Source organism: Antennarius striatus, chromosome 19 (assembly GCF_040054535.1).
Source record: "Antennarius striatus isolate MH-2024 chromosome 19, ASM4005453v1, whole genome shotgun sequence".
Taxonomy (NCBI): domain Eukaryota; kingdom Metazoa; phylum Chordata; class Actinopteri; order Lophiiformes; family Antennariidae; genus Antennarius; species Antennarius striatus.
Genome location: NC_090794.1, coordinates 12015460 through 12028505, shown reverse-complemented (window position 1 = coordinate 12028505; position 13046 = coordinate 12015460). Strand labels below are relative to the sequence as shown.

Sequence of the window (13046 nt, the reverse complement as noted above, 5' to 3'; positions counted from 1 at the left end):
CCTGATGATAGAGAGTTTTTCTGTCCAAACAGAAAAAGCCCTCTACAATTTTTGCCTGTTATCCAACTGATATTCACACACTGGCGTTTTAGCTGGCATTCGAAGTTCTGGCATCTCTATTAGGAGTAACTCCAGTGTTTTGCTATATGGGCACTTCAGCTCAGCCGGGGTAATTGTAATGCCTTCTTTTTTGCACCACCTAGGACTGCTCCTCAGAAAATCTAAAATTCATATTAGTGTATGCACTGTAGCACAGACCAGGAGGAAAAAGAAATGTGCTGTCAGACTCATATTGGAAGCTTTCTTAATCTTAATCGTGTTATAGTGTCAAGGAAGGATGGAGAAGCCAGGAAACTGGTGACGCCTCCTTCTTCAGACCCACCAGTCACTCCACCACCCACACACGATTGGTATTCAGTGCTCACCTGGTAGAGAGTGTGGTTCTTGTTGGTGAAGCAGGGTTTGAGGAGAGAGCAGATCTGCAGGGAGTAGTAGTAAGCAGCCAGCTGGAGTGATAAGGCTGAGGGACACTGCTTCTCAAAGCACTTGTTGGCATCCAGTACCTGGAAAAACATGGATGGGAAAGATGTGATCGGTTGGCAAAAAAAAGAAAAAAGTTAAAATGCAAATGTAACTGAGGAAACTCTACTTTATTTACTGCAACATTCAGTCCATTGAAAAAGAAAAAAAAAAGAATTTCTCATGACCTTGTACAACTGAGTTACTAATGTTGAAAATAAAGAGGCCAAAATCCAAGCTCAATGTTCAATAGACGAACCCTCAGACAAAACTGTAATTTGTGTCATCCCATGTAGAACTCATAACCAGTGTTTGTCAGTAACCGATATCTAAGTCAAGTGGGGTGAACAAGCTTTAAAAGAAATACTGTATGCGTGTAATATCCAATTCAGTCTTTTACCCATGCCACTGGAGATACGACAAATTTTAGGACTCATGAGGGATTTAACTTCCTCTGCTTGAACACTGAAGTCGCCAGGGTTGTCTTATATGCATGTTTCTTTGCAATGTTGGAGAAAAGACAAACAGAAAAGACAAACAGGATATGTACAATTTCCTCCGGGATTAATAACGTATCTATCTATCTATGTATCTATCTATGTATCTATCTATGTATCTATCTATGTATCTATCTATCTATCTATCTATCTATCTATCTATCTATCTATCTATCTATCTATCTATCTATCATACTCATATTGTGAGCTGAATGTGAACATAGAAATGTGTCAGTTAGTTGAATGACACTGTCTCTGATATAAGATGCAAAAGCAATGTCATTACGATGTTGTGCTTTTGATGCAACGCAACTGTTGCATGTCATTCAACAGTCCTGGGACATTTTCAGTGATCTGACACACTAATGATACAAACTGCAAAGAACAGCGGCTTATATAAAACCTAAAAAGATCAATAGGGGACATGGGTTCACTCAGGAATCACTACATAGGCTAATAATACTGAAAGTGCCTGAACTAAACCTGTGAGTGTGTGTAACTGTGTGTCAACCCACCTGAGGCAGGGCCAGTAAATAGGATAGAGCCAGCATCATGTCCCTGGGAAATGCATCATTGGCCAGCTGCAGCAAAACTGGAGAAGGTGAAGGAAAGGTGAAGAAAGGGGGAAGAATAAAAAACTTTAACTAAAGAATCATGGATTAACAAGTGACTCGTCCCTTTAAGGAATAATGTCATCCCAGTTATTGAGTGCAGACAATGGCGCCTCTCAGAATACACCCCAGACAGGATGAAGGAATATACAATTTATAAGGAAATAAATAAAACAGGGGGAAGAAAAAGTGGAGACGTAGCACTATAAACCCCAGAAATTAAGGGATATTATATATCTTCCTACTGCACTATTGTCTATTGGTGTGTGTGTGTGTGTGTGTGTGTGTGTGTGTGTGTGTGTGTGTGTGTGTGTGTGTGTGTGTGTGTGTGTGTGTGTACGTGCATGCGTGTGTGTGTGTGTGTGTGTGTGTGTGTGTGTGTGTGTGTTTGCATACATTGTGTACAATTGGTAGTTTGTTGTATGACAGTGTGCATTTACACGCTTATATGGGGTTCTTGCAAAGTGAGCATTCATTATTCAAAAAGTTAAGTACATGCCCACTTCTAATAAGTGCTCTCCAGATGAGTCCAAACTTCATTTAAGTGCACTTTAAAGTTGAATTCCCTGAATGCCAAATTAGCCTATGAATACTGACAAGACAAGACAGACAGAGGAGTTGGATGAGAGGAATCCAAAGTGATCTGTGTTTAATTGGTTTTGACTTGTGAGTTTGAGCTGCTGATTTGGCTGTGAAAAGCAATTCCTAATTATAGGGTTCCTCGGGCAATCTATTCCATAATGTAGCATTTATAATACTACATATTTCTTAACCATGACAGTTCAATTTTTTGCAACGAAAACAGCAGTTTACTGAAAGCAACTTCAGTAAGTGCTTTACAGATCTGTGGATGAAATCACAATAGCTCTGGATTCAGGTCCTTGATTAGTCTATTAACTAAAAGTAAAATTTGACAAAATATAAAAGCTAAGAGTGTAATTTTATCAAAAGTAATCTACTGGTTTCATCGCATTAAAAATGAGCATTCTTAACTGAGAACATTGCACATTGTACTAAGGATGACATTGATTGACATATTAATCAATTTATTCGGTCAAAAATGTACTGAGAATTCATTCAGAGGATTAACCACTTGTAAAAATAGCTTTCAACAGATTTATCTCCATGACATATGAGAGCACGCACACATTTTTCATGCGTATGAATTGTTAAAGTACTAAACTGCACTATTTCCACAAACAGAAGAATTATTTTATCCAAAGATCACGTCACATTTTCCAGGCTATAATTATGTGAATGAATTAATTCTGAACCCCAGTTTATTTCCCACTTAGAATTAACCACAGAAATTGTCACCAAACTGACTGCATATGCACAAAACACCATACCACAGCACTAATACTATAAAACGCCACTGATTGGGTACAATGTTAAATATTAAATGTGTTCCATTAGCTCAACTGTTAACCGACGTCCCCAATGCATATCAGAACAGTAAAAGCTAATTTGGACTTTTTTTTCCCAATTCTGCTAACAAAAATGGTGCCACTGGAGGTTTTCTGCTGTCAGTGCTTAAGCAGAGCATTAAATCTCACAAAGACAAGACAAAACTGCTTCAGCAATCATCCAAACATTTCTTCGAGCCGTGTCACCCACATGCACAATGCCTTTTAATGGTCTGCAGCTTTGAATTTCTCTTCCATTCTCTTTGTGTCGTGATTTCAGACACAATAATGTGAATCAACACAATCAGCAACTCACCAAACTGTCAAGCCTTTGTGTAGACATAAAAGTGTAAACTTTTTTGACATTTCGTTAGTGCTTGTTGGTATGATCCACATGGATCAGTCATAACATTTATGACCACCTGTCTGATGAATAGGCGCCTCCTTTGCTACCGAAACAACCCTAATCCATGGAGATATGATCTCCACTAGACCTCTGCAGATGTGCTGTGGTCTCTGGCACCAAGACGTTCACAGCAGATTCTGGGATCAGACTTGTTTGTCCAGCAAATCCCACAGATGCTCAATTAGATTGAGATCTGGGGACTTTGGAAGCCAAGGCAACACCTCACACACACTTTATGTATTCTTCAGAGCAATCTTGAACCTTTTTTGCTCTGTGTAGGGCACATTATCCTGAAAGAGGCCACTGCCATCAGGGGAAATCTGTGAAAGGGTGGTACATGGTCTGCAACGCTGCCTGGTGGTACTCCTTACAGTAACATACACATGGATAGAAGGACCAAGTGTTCCCCAGTTAGGTATCACAGTGCCTCAACCAACTTGCCTTCCTGGTGCCTGACACATCCCACCCACTAACAGGAGCCACAACAAAGATGTAATCAGTGTTCTTTACTTCACCTGTCAGAGGTGAAGGCTGATTGCTGTAAACTTCTATATACTCTACATACTTCTGTATACTTTTATTCGGTAACATGGAACTGGGACACACTCCATGTTTTCTGTCTCCCTGAGGCTGATGCGACATGGATTCCAGAAAAAAAAAAATTGGAAAAGGGATCCATTTTTATCAAAGTTCTGGCCTTAAGGCTTCAACACACTTGAATGCACACACAAACACATACACACTATTAAAACTATTCATATTCACCCGATGGACACTGAACAGTGTAAAACTGTCAAAGTTCCCTCAGTTAAGCACTCCCTAAGTCTTCCACTCACTCTGAAGAAACAGTGGGAGAGAGCAGAAAAGGCAAAAGCAGAGGCAGACAGAATCACTTTGTAGTCTCAGACCCACAGAAAGAAGTAAAGTCTGTGTTGGTGATAAGAGCCTGAGACAAAATGGAATTGACAGAGAAAAGTAGAGCATGGACAAGACGAGAGAGACGCAGGCAGGGGCAAAGGAAGAGAGACACATGCTGCTGAACAAAATGCATGCTAATTTGCATATGTGGAGGCAAAGGCCAGTACTTGAGATGTGTAGCCAGAGATCCAGTGTGAACAGGGATGAAATGATGTACCATTATAAAGAGCTCTCTAAAGCAAAGGGCCCACCCTCCCCCTTTTCTCTGTCTCCCCTCTCCACCCCCCTCTTACCCCTCAGGTTCCAGTGAGCTACACCTCAGAATGAGCTGATTACATGCCTCTCTTAAGTCACTGATACTATCAGGACAGGAATTACCAGAGGGGTAAACACACACACATACAGCACAGATAACACCGACTTAAAAGCATACACAATTTCTTGTGTGTATGTGTGTGTGAGTGTGGGAGAGAGAGAGACAAAGGGAGAGAGAAAGTGGGAGAGGGAGAAAGGGTGAGAGTAATAAAGAGGCGCAGCGTGAGACTAAGTGTGTTTTCCAAGTGTGTGTGTACATGTGCATGTGTGTCCACACACTCCTGCTCCCTGTGTCAGCTATACTGAGCCAACTGTAGCCGGATGGTGAAACAGAGACTTATTATTCTCTCACCTGTGCACGCACTGTGAAAAACAACTGATTATAGCCTGGTCCAACATGCGCCATCTGAGGCAATCTGTGCTGTGTGTGTTTATGCAGCTGTGTGTGCGTCTGTGTCTATTCCTTTGTTTGTCCTCACCACCTTAGTCAGCTCAATCCCATTGAGTCATTTTCCACTTGTGTCATTATTAATTACCTTCACCTTATCTGGGCTAGGTAAAAAAAAAAAATCAATACATTTATTTTCTTAAAGGCCATCTCCCAGTCTGTTTTTGTGGACATTGAGCATTGTGGGCCGGTAGGGGAGTCATTAATTGAAGGTTGTTATCGAGCGTAATGCTGTCCAGACCGCATTTTCTCTTTCTCAACACGTCGGACTCCAACGGCAGCTCCAAAGGGAAGGTGACTTTTAAGGAGAGATGTTCATTCTAACGACAGTAGCAGAGAGCATTTGGATTTGGTGGGATGAATGTAGGGGCGGCTGTGGATTTAATGGTAGAGTGGGCTGTCAAATAGTCTCCAGGTTGGCAGTTTGAATCCCACTCCATCCCAGTCATTCTCAGTTGTGTCCTTGGGCATGACACTTCACCAACCTCGCTTTGTAAATGAGAAATGCTTCTTAACTGACCTACGTGGTGAAATAAACGTTTAAAAAAAATAATGCATGAGTTTGTGAGGCATGCATGTGTGTGTGTGTGTGTGTTTGTCCATAGGCATGTCATGGTCATATTGTGCATGCCTTGCATTCTTATGGGTGAAGTTATTAGTAGTCACATGCTAGCTTTTATTTTTGGAGTGGCATTGATTTTGGCGAGCAGCTGTGATCCATCATGCTGCGCGGCCTTGATGTTTTGACTGCATGCTATCTGTCTAGCATCGCCAGGGCAACCCGTCATTATTTACTGTTGCAGTGGGACGTGTGCGTACACATTAATTAATCAATATGAGGGTGTTTTTCCCATGTTGCCCCCAGTCCACCATATATCCTCAGCTCTCTTGTGAGATGGATGACGAGAGAAGAGGACAGTTTTCATTCCACACAGACCTCAGCCTCACTCAAACAGAACATTGACACTTTAAAACCTGGGAGACACTTTCTAAATACCCTTTTCTGTGTTGTTGGGTTTTTTTTGTCATTTCTAAATTTAAAAAAAAAAGGAAAAATCAGTTCTGAATTTGTTTAGATGTAGTCACCAAATGCTTAATTTCCCCTAAATGATGAACAGTACTGTCGCTAGCGACAACAGACACCTCTGAGTCTCAATTTCCGTTCTGGCAGTAGAGCTGGACAAACACTTGTTACTTCTGCATGTTGTGTTAACTTAAACCATGTTTTTCTCTCTGCCAAAGACTAATCCCAAACAAAATTAACGTAACAGATAAATCTTTATTCGTTAACCATTGAAATAAAAAAGGCAGGTAAGATAATAGAACCATCAAAATGAATGTAATGTACAAGCTTTTGCAGTGCTCACCCTCTGTGGCTGGAAATGGAGTTCGTCCTTCGGCTCTAGCCTCCGCCAGTTTGCCAGTTCTCAGAAGGACCTCAGCAAATGTTTCTTTAGGAACATCTTTGTAAGATGAATACACATCTTGACTCTATAAGAAAGACAGGAGAGTGAAGAGTGATGAATACATGCCTAATGTGCATCTGTCGTGTTGAGGGAACTCCTACAGAAGGGATTGGAAAAAGACAAAGTGAGATGTGATTACAGCGACTGTTTGCCCAGATCCCAGGGAAACAGACGGCAAGATGGAGTAGACGGATTAACCTCAGACCCAGATAAACCCCTTTAACATGCAGCCTTCTGATAATTCATTTATAAGTTTGTTGGACGCCAGGTAATTTCTCAAGTGTCTGAGAAGTAAACAATGAAAGCTGCACTGTCCCTGGCCTCAGAGCTATCACCACAACATAGGGTCTTCCTGTCCATCACCGCCTCTCTTGTGATCCCATCTTTCAGTCCTGTGTGTGTGTATCTCTTTCTGCCCACCCCCATCCCCACTTCCTTCATTGAAACTGTTAAGTTAAAACCAATCTCATTGATCAGAACTCTTAGACAGCTGGACGTGGGGAGCCATTATTGGTGGGTGGATGATGGAAGATGGATGAACACTGGAGATGAAGTGGAGGAAGGGATTTTCAGAGGCCTATTAAAATGTCATGAGAAGAGATGTATCGGCTTTCTCTGATTCACTCTTTTAGGTATCCATATGATTTGTGTCTCTGAGTAAAAAGTCCACTCATAGCCCTGAGCTATCATTTTCTAGGAATAAAGGTCAAACAACTCCTTCTCTTACTTTTGTTCTTTTCCCACCTTCTTTTGATGTGCTTTTCCTTTGGACTTTTATGGTACTCATACCTCCTCTTCCATCATCCCCTTTTGTTCTATTGAATACATTTTTACCGTTACTTCACCATCGCTCTTGTGTTTTTTTATGCTAAGTACTGCACTGTGCTTCCAAGTTGCTTTTGGCATTAAAATCACTTTGTCTGAAATCAATATTCATTTCGTCTCAACTGGTTTTTTTTTTTTTTGAAGGAACTTATGAGTCATGGAAAAAATAATTAAATTTAATGCCTTAAGTAAGAAACCTACTCAGGCATTTTTGCTGTAATTTAAAAATGTAGCCTGAGGTCAACAAGAAGAGATGAGGAGCGCAGGAGTGTAAAAGGGGGACCACTGGTCTTGAGCCACTCACCCAGTCAACAAAAGGATCAGCAATGACATCCTGATAAAAGGGGCCGCAGCCTTGACGCTCCAGGTTGGAGTTCTCAGACACACCATCCTGACAAGAGGCTCCTGTGTTGTGACCCTGAGGAACCATCAAAACATCATTAAACTTTCAAATCATGCCCAGAGCACTGTCATCTCTCTCTTTCCAGCAGCTTGAATCCACATTTCTACCTCATCAGAAACTTGAGATCACGAGCCTCCACCTCAAGTCGCTGATGAGAACAGAGGCACCAATAATCTCTGCCCCAGTGATTGCCGAACTGGTCCCGCTGCCGGCAAAATGCCAGGTATTGAAATATTCAAAAGACGCGTCAATTAATTATGCAAAAGATGAGCTTTTGATTGGTTGTTTTTGATCGTGGACTATGAAGTTTGTTAGCAAGTGTGTGTGAACCAGAACAGAAAAGAAAATATCTTCTCACACAAGAAGTCAGCTCAGGAACCAATCAGAGGGGAAACCGTGTGCAAAGTCAACACCAATGGAACCGTCTATTAGCTGCTTCATCAAGCATTTTAAATTTAAAGCACATTACCGTTGCATCCATAAGTGCTTGAATATCAATGTGATTTACAACCACAAAAACAAAACCCATTATCCTTTACTGAGATCATTAATTTGGCTCGCTACTGTCCTTGACCAGATACTTTGTCTGTTTTATCGCAAATCATATCGGTCGGCGAGTTCTTACTTGCAGTGGCCGGAGGTAATTCAGCGACTCTTTCCACCAGCGGTGGTCACTGACAGCAGTGAGCACAGCCTTGGTGGTCACTCCTGTGGTGGTCAACACCTCCATCGTCTTAGCCGTTGTCCTGTGCAGCAGGTCCCCTGCTGCCCCTGCAGTGGAGCTCACAGATGGTGGGCAGGCCTGGGGCAAAGCAGACGAAAGGACGGCAAACAAGAATTATGCAAAGGTCGTCTGATTCAGTCATCACTCTGGTACAATATTAGTCTTTAGATCTTAAAAGGATCCTATGTTGTGCTACTGAAATGTTTGAACATTTGTTTTTATTTAAATAAAAAAGCAGCATCAGAGGAGATCTTTGATCGCTACATCTGTATTGTTCTTCCAAAGGATAGATTTTGAGTAGAGTACTCTTGAGTATGACTGTGGAATTAGAAATGTCAGATCCATGACATACAAAAAGACTCTGACTCGAATATTTGAATTCAGCAAGGAATTTGAAAATAATGTGTAAACGAGATGTCTCCAACACCAAAACTTTGTCAACTGTGAAATAAGTTTATTTTGCTTTCTGCTGTAGAGTTACATGACAATGATGCCACTCTTATACTATAATTGTCTGTGAAACAATGCTGTACCCAGCAGCCAGTTAGCTTAGCATAAACACTGTCAGCAGGAGGGGCCTGGATGTGTTCAAATTAATCAAATCTGCCTACCAGCAATTTATAAGCTCAGTAAAAACAAAGCCTAAGTCAACTTATTGTTATGTGCTGCTCTACAAGGGAATATGTGTCAGACTATCTCTGGGCTCTGAACAGTCACTGGAATCCCTGCACAGTGCCTGGCGACAGCTCCCAGCCAAGAAATAGTCTGGCATACACAGTAACCCCCCCATGAAAAGGCAGTTTTTCATTTCTACACTTGAGCTTTTGTACAGATAAAAACAGCATCTAAGATTAGGTTAATTGCTGAGCTTTAGAGGTGCTGGACATCTGAATTAGGATAGATTCAAGTCTACTGGCTGTAGCTTCGCATTTAGTAAAAACACAAAAACTAGTATCAAATTATCTAATTTAAGTCCCTCATCAACAAATATGTTTATTTTCCTAAATACAAGACTGGAATGTTCCTTTAAAGCAAATCAGATCATCAAATATCATCAAATTCTACCCCAAGCAAAACTAACAACAACATTGTTAATTCATACTGATAAATAAAACAGAAATAAAGGGAACCCCGAACCACAGATATTTAAAAAAAAAAAAAAAAAAAAGGATCTTTTAAATAGAAAAAAATGAAAGGTGCGTTGTTCTGTGAAATGTATTCCTGGAGCATTTTAGCATGCACACTACCGCTTTGCTTTATACGTTGGTTATGGCCCAATTGAAAGGGAAAATCAAAACCTAGTGGGCCGGGCCAAATCGTTTCATGCTTCTCATCAATACTTCATTTCAAAGCGGATCGAAGGGCAGGCAGCAAAAGGAATCTAACACACATACAGTTTACATGTTTGTAAAACACATATAGACAGACGCATACAAAACTAAATAAAAGGGTTTAACTGTGCATGGATGTAGAGTGCAGCCATCAATGCAACAATGAAATGACAACAGAAGGCTTCAGATGAGCACCCATCCACAAACCAAGGGGATGAGATGCACATCATGAAACATTAATACCCACTCAAGCCACCATAAAACTGCTGGTGCTGGAGGGAGAAGCATTGGAGGCATAAATAAACCACGCTAGTGGAGCAACCTTAACATTAGATTTACACCTCATCAAATATGGAAGAACAGGAAAACACACAAACTGAAAAAAAGGACGGAGACACATCCACTCATGAATACTAGAGGAGATAACATCAACAACAAAAGCAAAGGTACAGCTTTACCATAAAGTTACACCGGCTAACAAATGGAAACTAACACACACTAACCTTTATGGAGTCTGTCTCGTCAGCTTCTCGCTGACTCTTCGTATCAACAGGCTCCATTTGATAGTTAACTGCTTGGTACAACACCTGGAGGACACAAACATTTGGATAAACGGAAAATCTAACAGAAAATGGGTCAAATAAAGTAGTCTTCCATTTGTTCCAAAAAATAATTTAAAATCAGCAAGTTTGAATTGGTGAGCTCTTCAACTCTTTGCTCTTGTGACTCAGGCAAAAGTCCACTCTGAGGGTTATCCTTCTTCAGATTTTTTTCGTTTGAATTATTGTTAGAGATCCGAAGAGGAAAATATATTGATTTACATTATAGAAACATTTCAACATAACCTTTATGGTAGGGGTGATAAACTCATGACCCCTCATAAGTTCTCATAAGAGCAATGTTATTATTGCAAGTTATTAACAATATATTGATTAAAGGACATGATGCTGCCATTTTAACAAAGAAAATTGTGTGTGTTTTTCTTTCCAACAAGAAAAAGAAACACAGAAGAGGTCATAAAGTTGGTCTCAAATTTGTCCACTGGCTTTATTGTTTGTGTCAAATTGTTTTTTCATGATCAATTCACAGCTTCTCTGCCCAGAGTTCCTTTCTTTCATAGTACAATACAGTTGGTCCTCAATATATGAACATACTTGGTTGATCTTAAGGTTGATCTTAAGTTGAATTGTTTGTAAGTCGTTATCTATTAAATTTCAATCTATAATTGCCATTTGAGGTCATTTAAATGCCATTACTAATCTAAATATAAAAGTACCATTCCCTAAGCTTTACCAAAAACAATTACAGGAGATAAAAACAACACATAAATGAAATAGAACACTGTAGTGACATAACTTTAACTGTAACTTTTACATCTCTACCTCTGAGGAATAATTTTATCCTTGGGCGCTTAGGTGGCAAAGGTCACAGTAATCATATAGTTGTAGATAGAAAAGTAACAGAAAAGTAACCAAACTTTTAAAAAAAGTGCTGAGTTTTTTTTATGATATGCTAATTTCATATCTATTAACAAAGGAATTAAAGAGTGACCTGAGTTTGGAGGTCACTGGATGCCGCCAGGAGGCCGTGGATGTTGTCAGGAGGACAGTGGGTGAGGGAGAAGGCTAAAAGCTCCTGCCGAGCCTCCAGGTCTTCATAGCCCTCACACTGACCAAGCAGGCTGCACACATCCCACGCCGGACCGTACACTGAAAGGAAGTTCAGTTGGGGGGTAAAAAAAAGGTGGTGGTGGGAAGGTGGAGAGGAAAGGAGGAAAAAAAAGGATGATGAGGTTTTAAATTGAAGTAAAAAAGCGCACAAGAGATAATAGCAACTGTGATAAAAGAATCAATGAAAACATTATGCAGCAAGAGTCAGTGTGAAACAAAGGTCAATCTCCACACACACACACACACACACACACACACACACACACACACACACACACACACACACACACACACACACACACACACACACACACACACACACACACACACACACACACACACATTCCCATACAAACAAACCTACATACAAATGTACAAATGTAGAAAATTTTGTTTTTATTGAATTTACTGAGAAAATTGCCACTGAATCCCATCAAATAGAAAGTAGGGGCAGTGAACACATGAAGAAACAGCTACAGAAACACAAACACACACACACACACACACACACACACACACACACAATGAATTTTGAAAATCTGTAGAGCAAAACATGTACACGACATTTTGTTGAGACATTGTTGATATGATGCAATCTTCTAAACCGGTATGAAGAAATATTTTCTCTTATCGAAGTTCCCCCATTTCTTGCAGCTTCACCTCAGACAAAAACCAGGACACCATCCTGATTTCATTCTTTAAAAAAAGATTTGATGATTCCTGGTGTGTTCACAGGCTGAGAACACCGATGCTTCTCTGATTACACCTCTTTTCCCCCTAAACCTCTCTCCCATTCACATCTCTTTTACCCAGCACTGTGGAAACACCATGCACTTCAGTTTCATTTCTCAGTAGAGTAACACAAAACATTTTGAGGGAAAATACACATTAAACATACATTAAATAATTTCAGGGAATTGTTGAGGAGAAAGCATCATGCGGTGTAAAAACATTTTCAGGCAAAAAAATCTATGGCGGCAAGAGGAAAGTCCTGTTTCACATTGCCCTCATCCAATATTATACATGAATAAAAATAGGTAGATGCAGACAAGCAGCTTGACGTTAGCTTTCCTACAGATTTGCTTAATGATTTATCTGCATACCTGCAGTCATGAGTTCTCGACAGTGGATGTATGAGGCCTTGAAGTCCAGACACTGGAGAGCCTGCTCTGCCAGCAGGGTCAACACCTGACCTTTCCGCACGACCTTATCATCTCCTAGATGCACACAAAGACACATAAACAGATGTCTAGTTAAGCGTGCTCCAACTATGGAAAGATGCTACAATTGAGCATCTTCTCAAGAAATGTAAATAACTGAAGCCCAAGACCAAATGATGAATCTTATTTTCCTACAATCATGTCCACCTGGGTTAATACACCTCTTATTAAACCTCCAGCTGCACTCAAAAACATGTAGGCTGAAAAATGGGATGAAGGATGTTTAGGTGTATTAGCTGCTCTACTAAGCACAAGAATTGACAACATACTAATCAATGTCTGCAATA

At 40.4% G+C, this 13046-nt stretch overlaps 1 protein-coding gene across 1 annotated transcript in view; it reads right to left on the bottom strand.

Moving 5' to 3' along the window:
• Positions 1-13046, bottom strand: part of nbas (NBAS subunit of NRZ tethering complex) — a 152015-nt gene that overhangs the window by 72679 nt on the left and 66290 nt on the right. The window contains exons 34-41 of the mRNA XM_068342764.1: positions 12643-12756; positions 11421-11578; positions 10373-10456; positions 8440-8616; positions 7716-7829; positions 6488-6611; positions 1532-1608; positions 426-563 (exon numbers count right to left, since the gene is read on the bottom strand). Coding sequence (XP_068198865.1) covers positions 426-563; positions 1532-1608; positions 6488-6611; positions 7716-7829; positions 8440-8616; positions 10373-10456; positions 11421-11578; positions 12643-12756 — 986 coding nt within the window. The remainder of the gene's footprint in view (positions 1-425; positions 564-1531; positions 1609-6487; positions 6612-7715; positions 7830-8439; positions 8617-10372; positions 10457-11420; positions 11579-12642; positions 12757-13046) is intronic.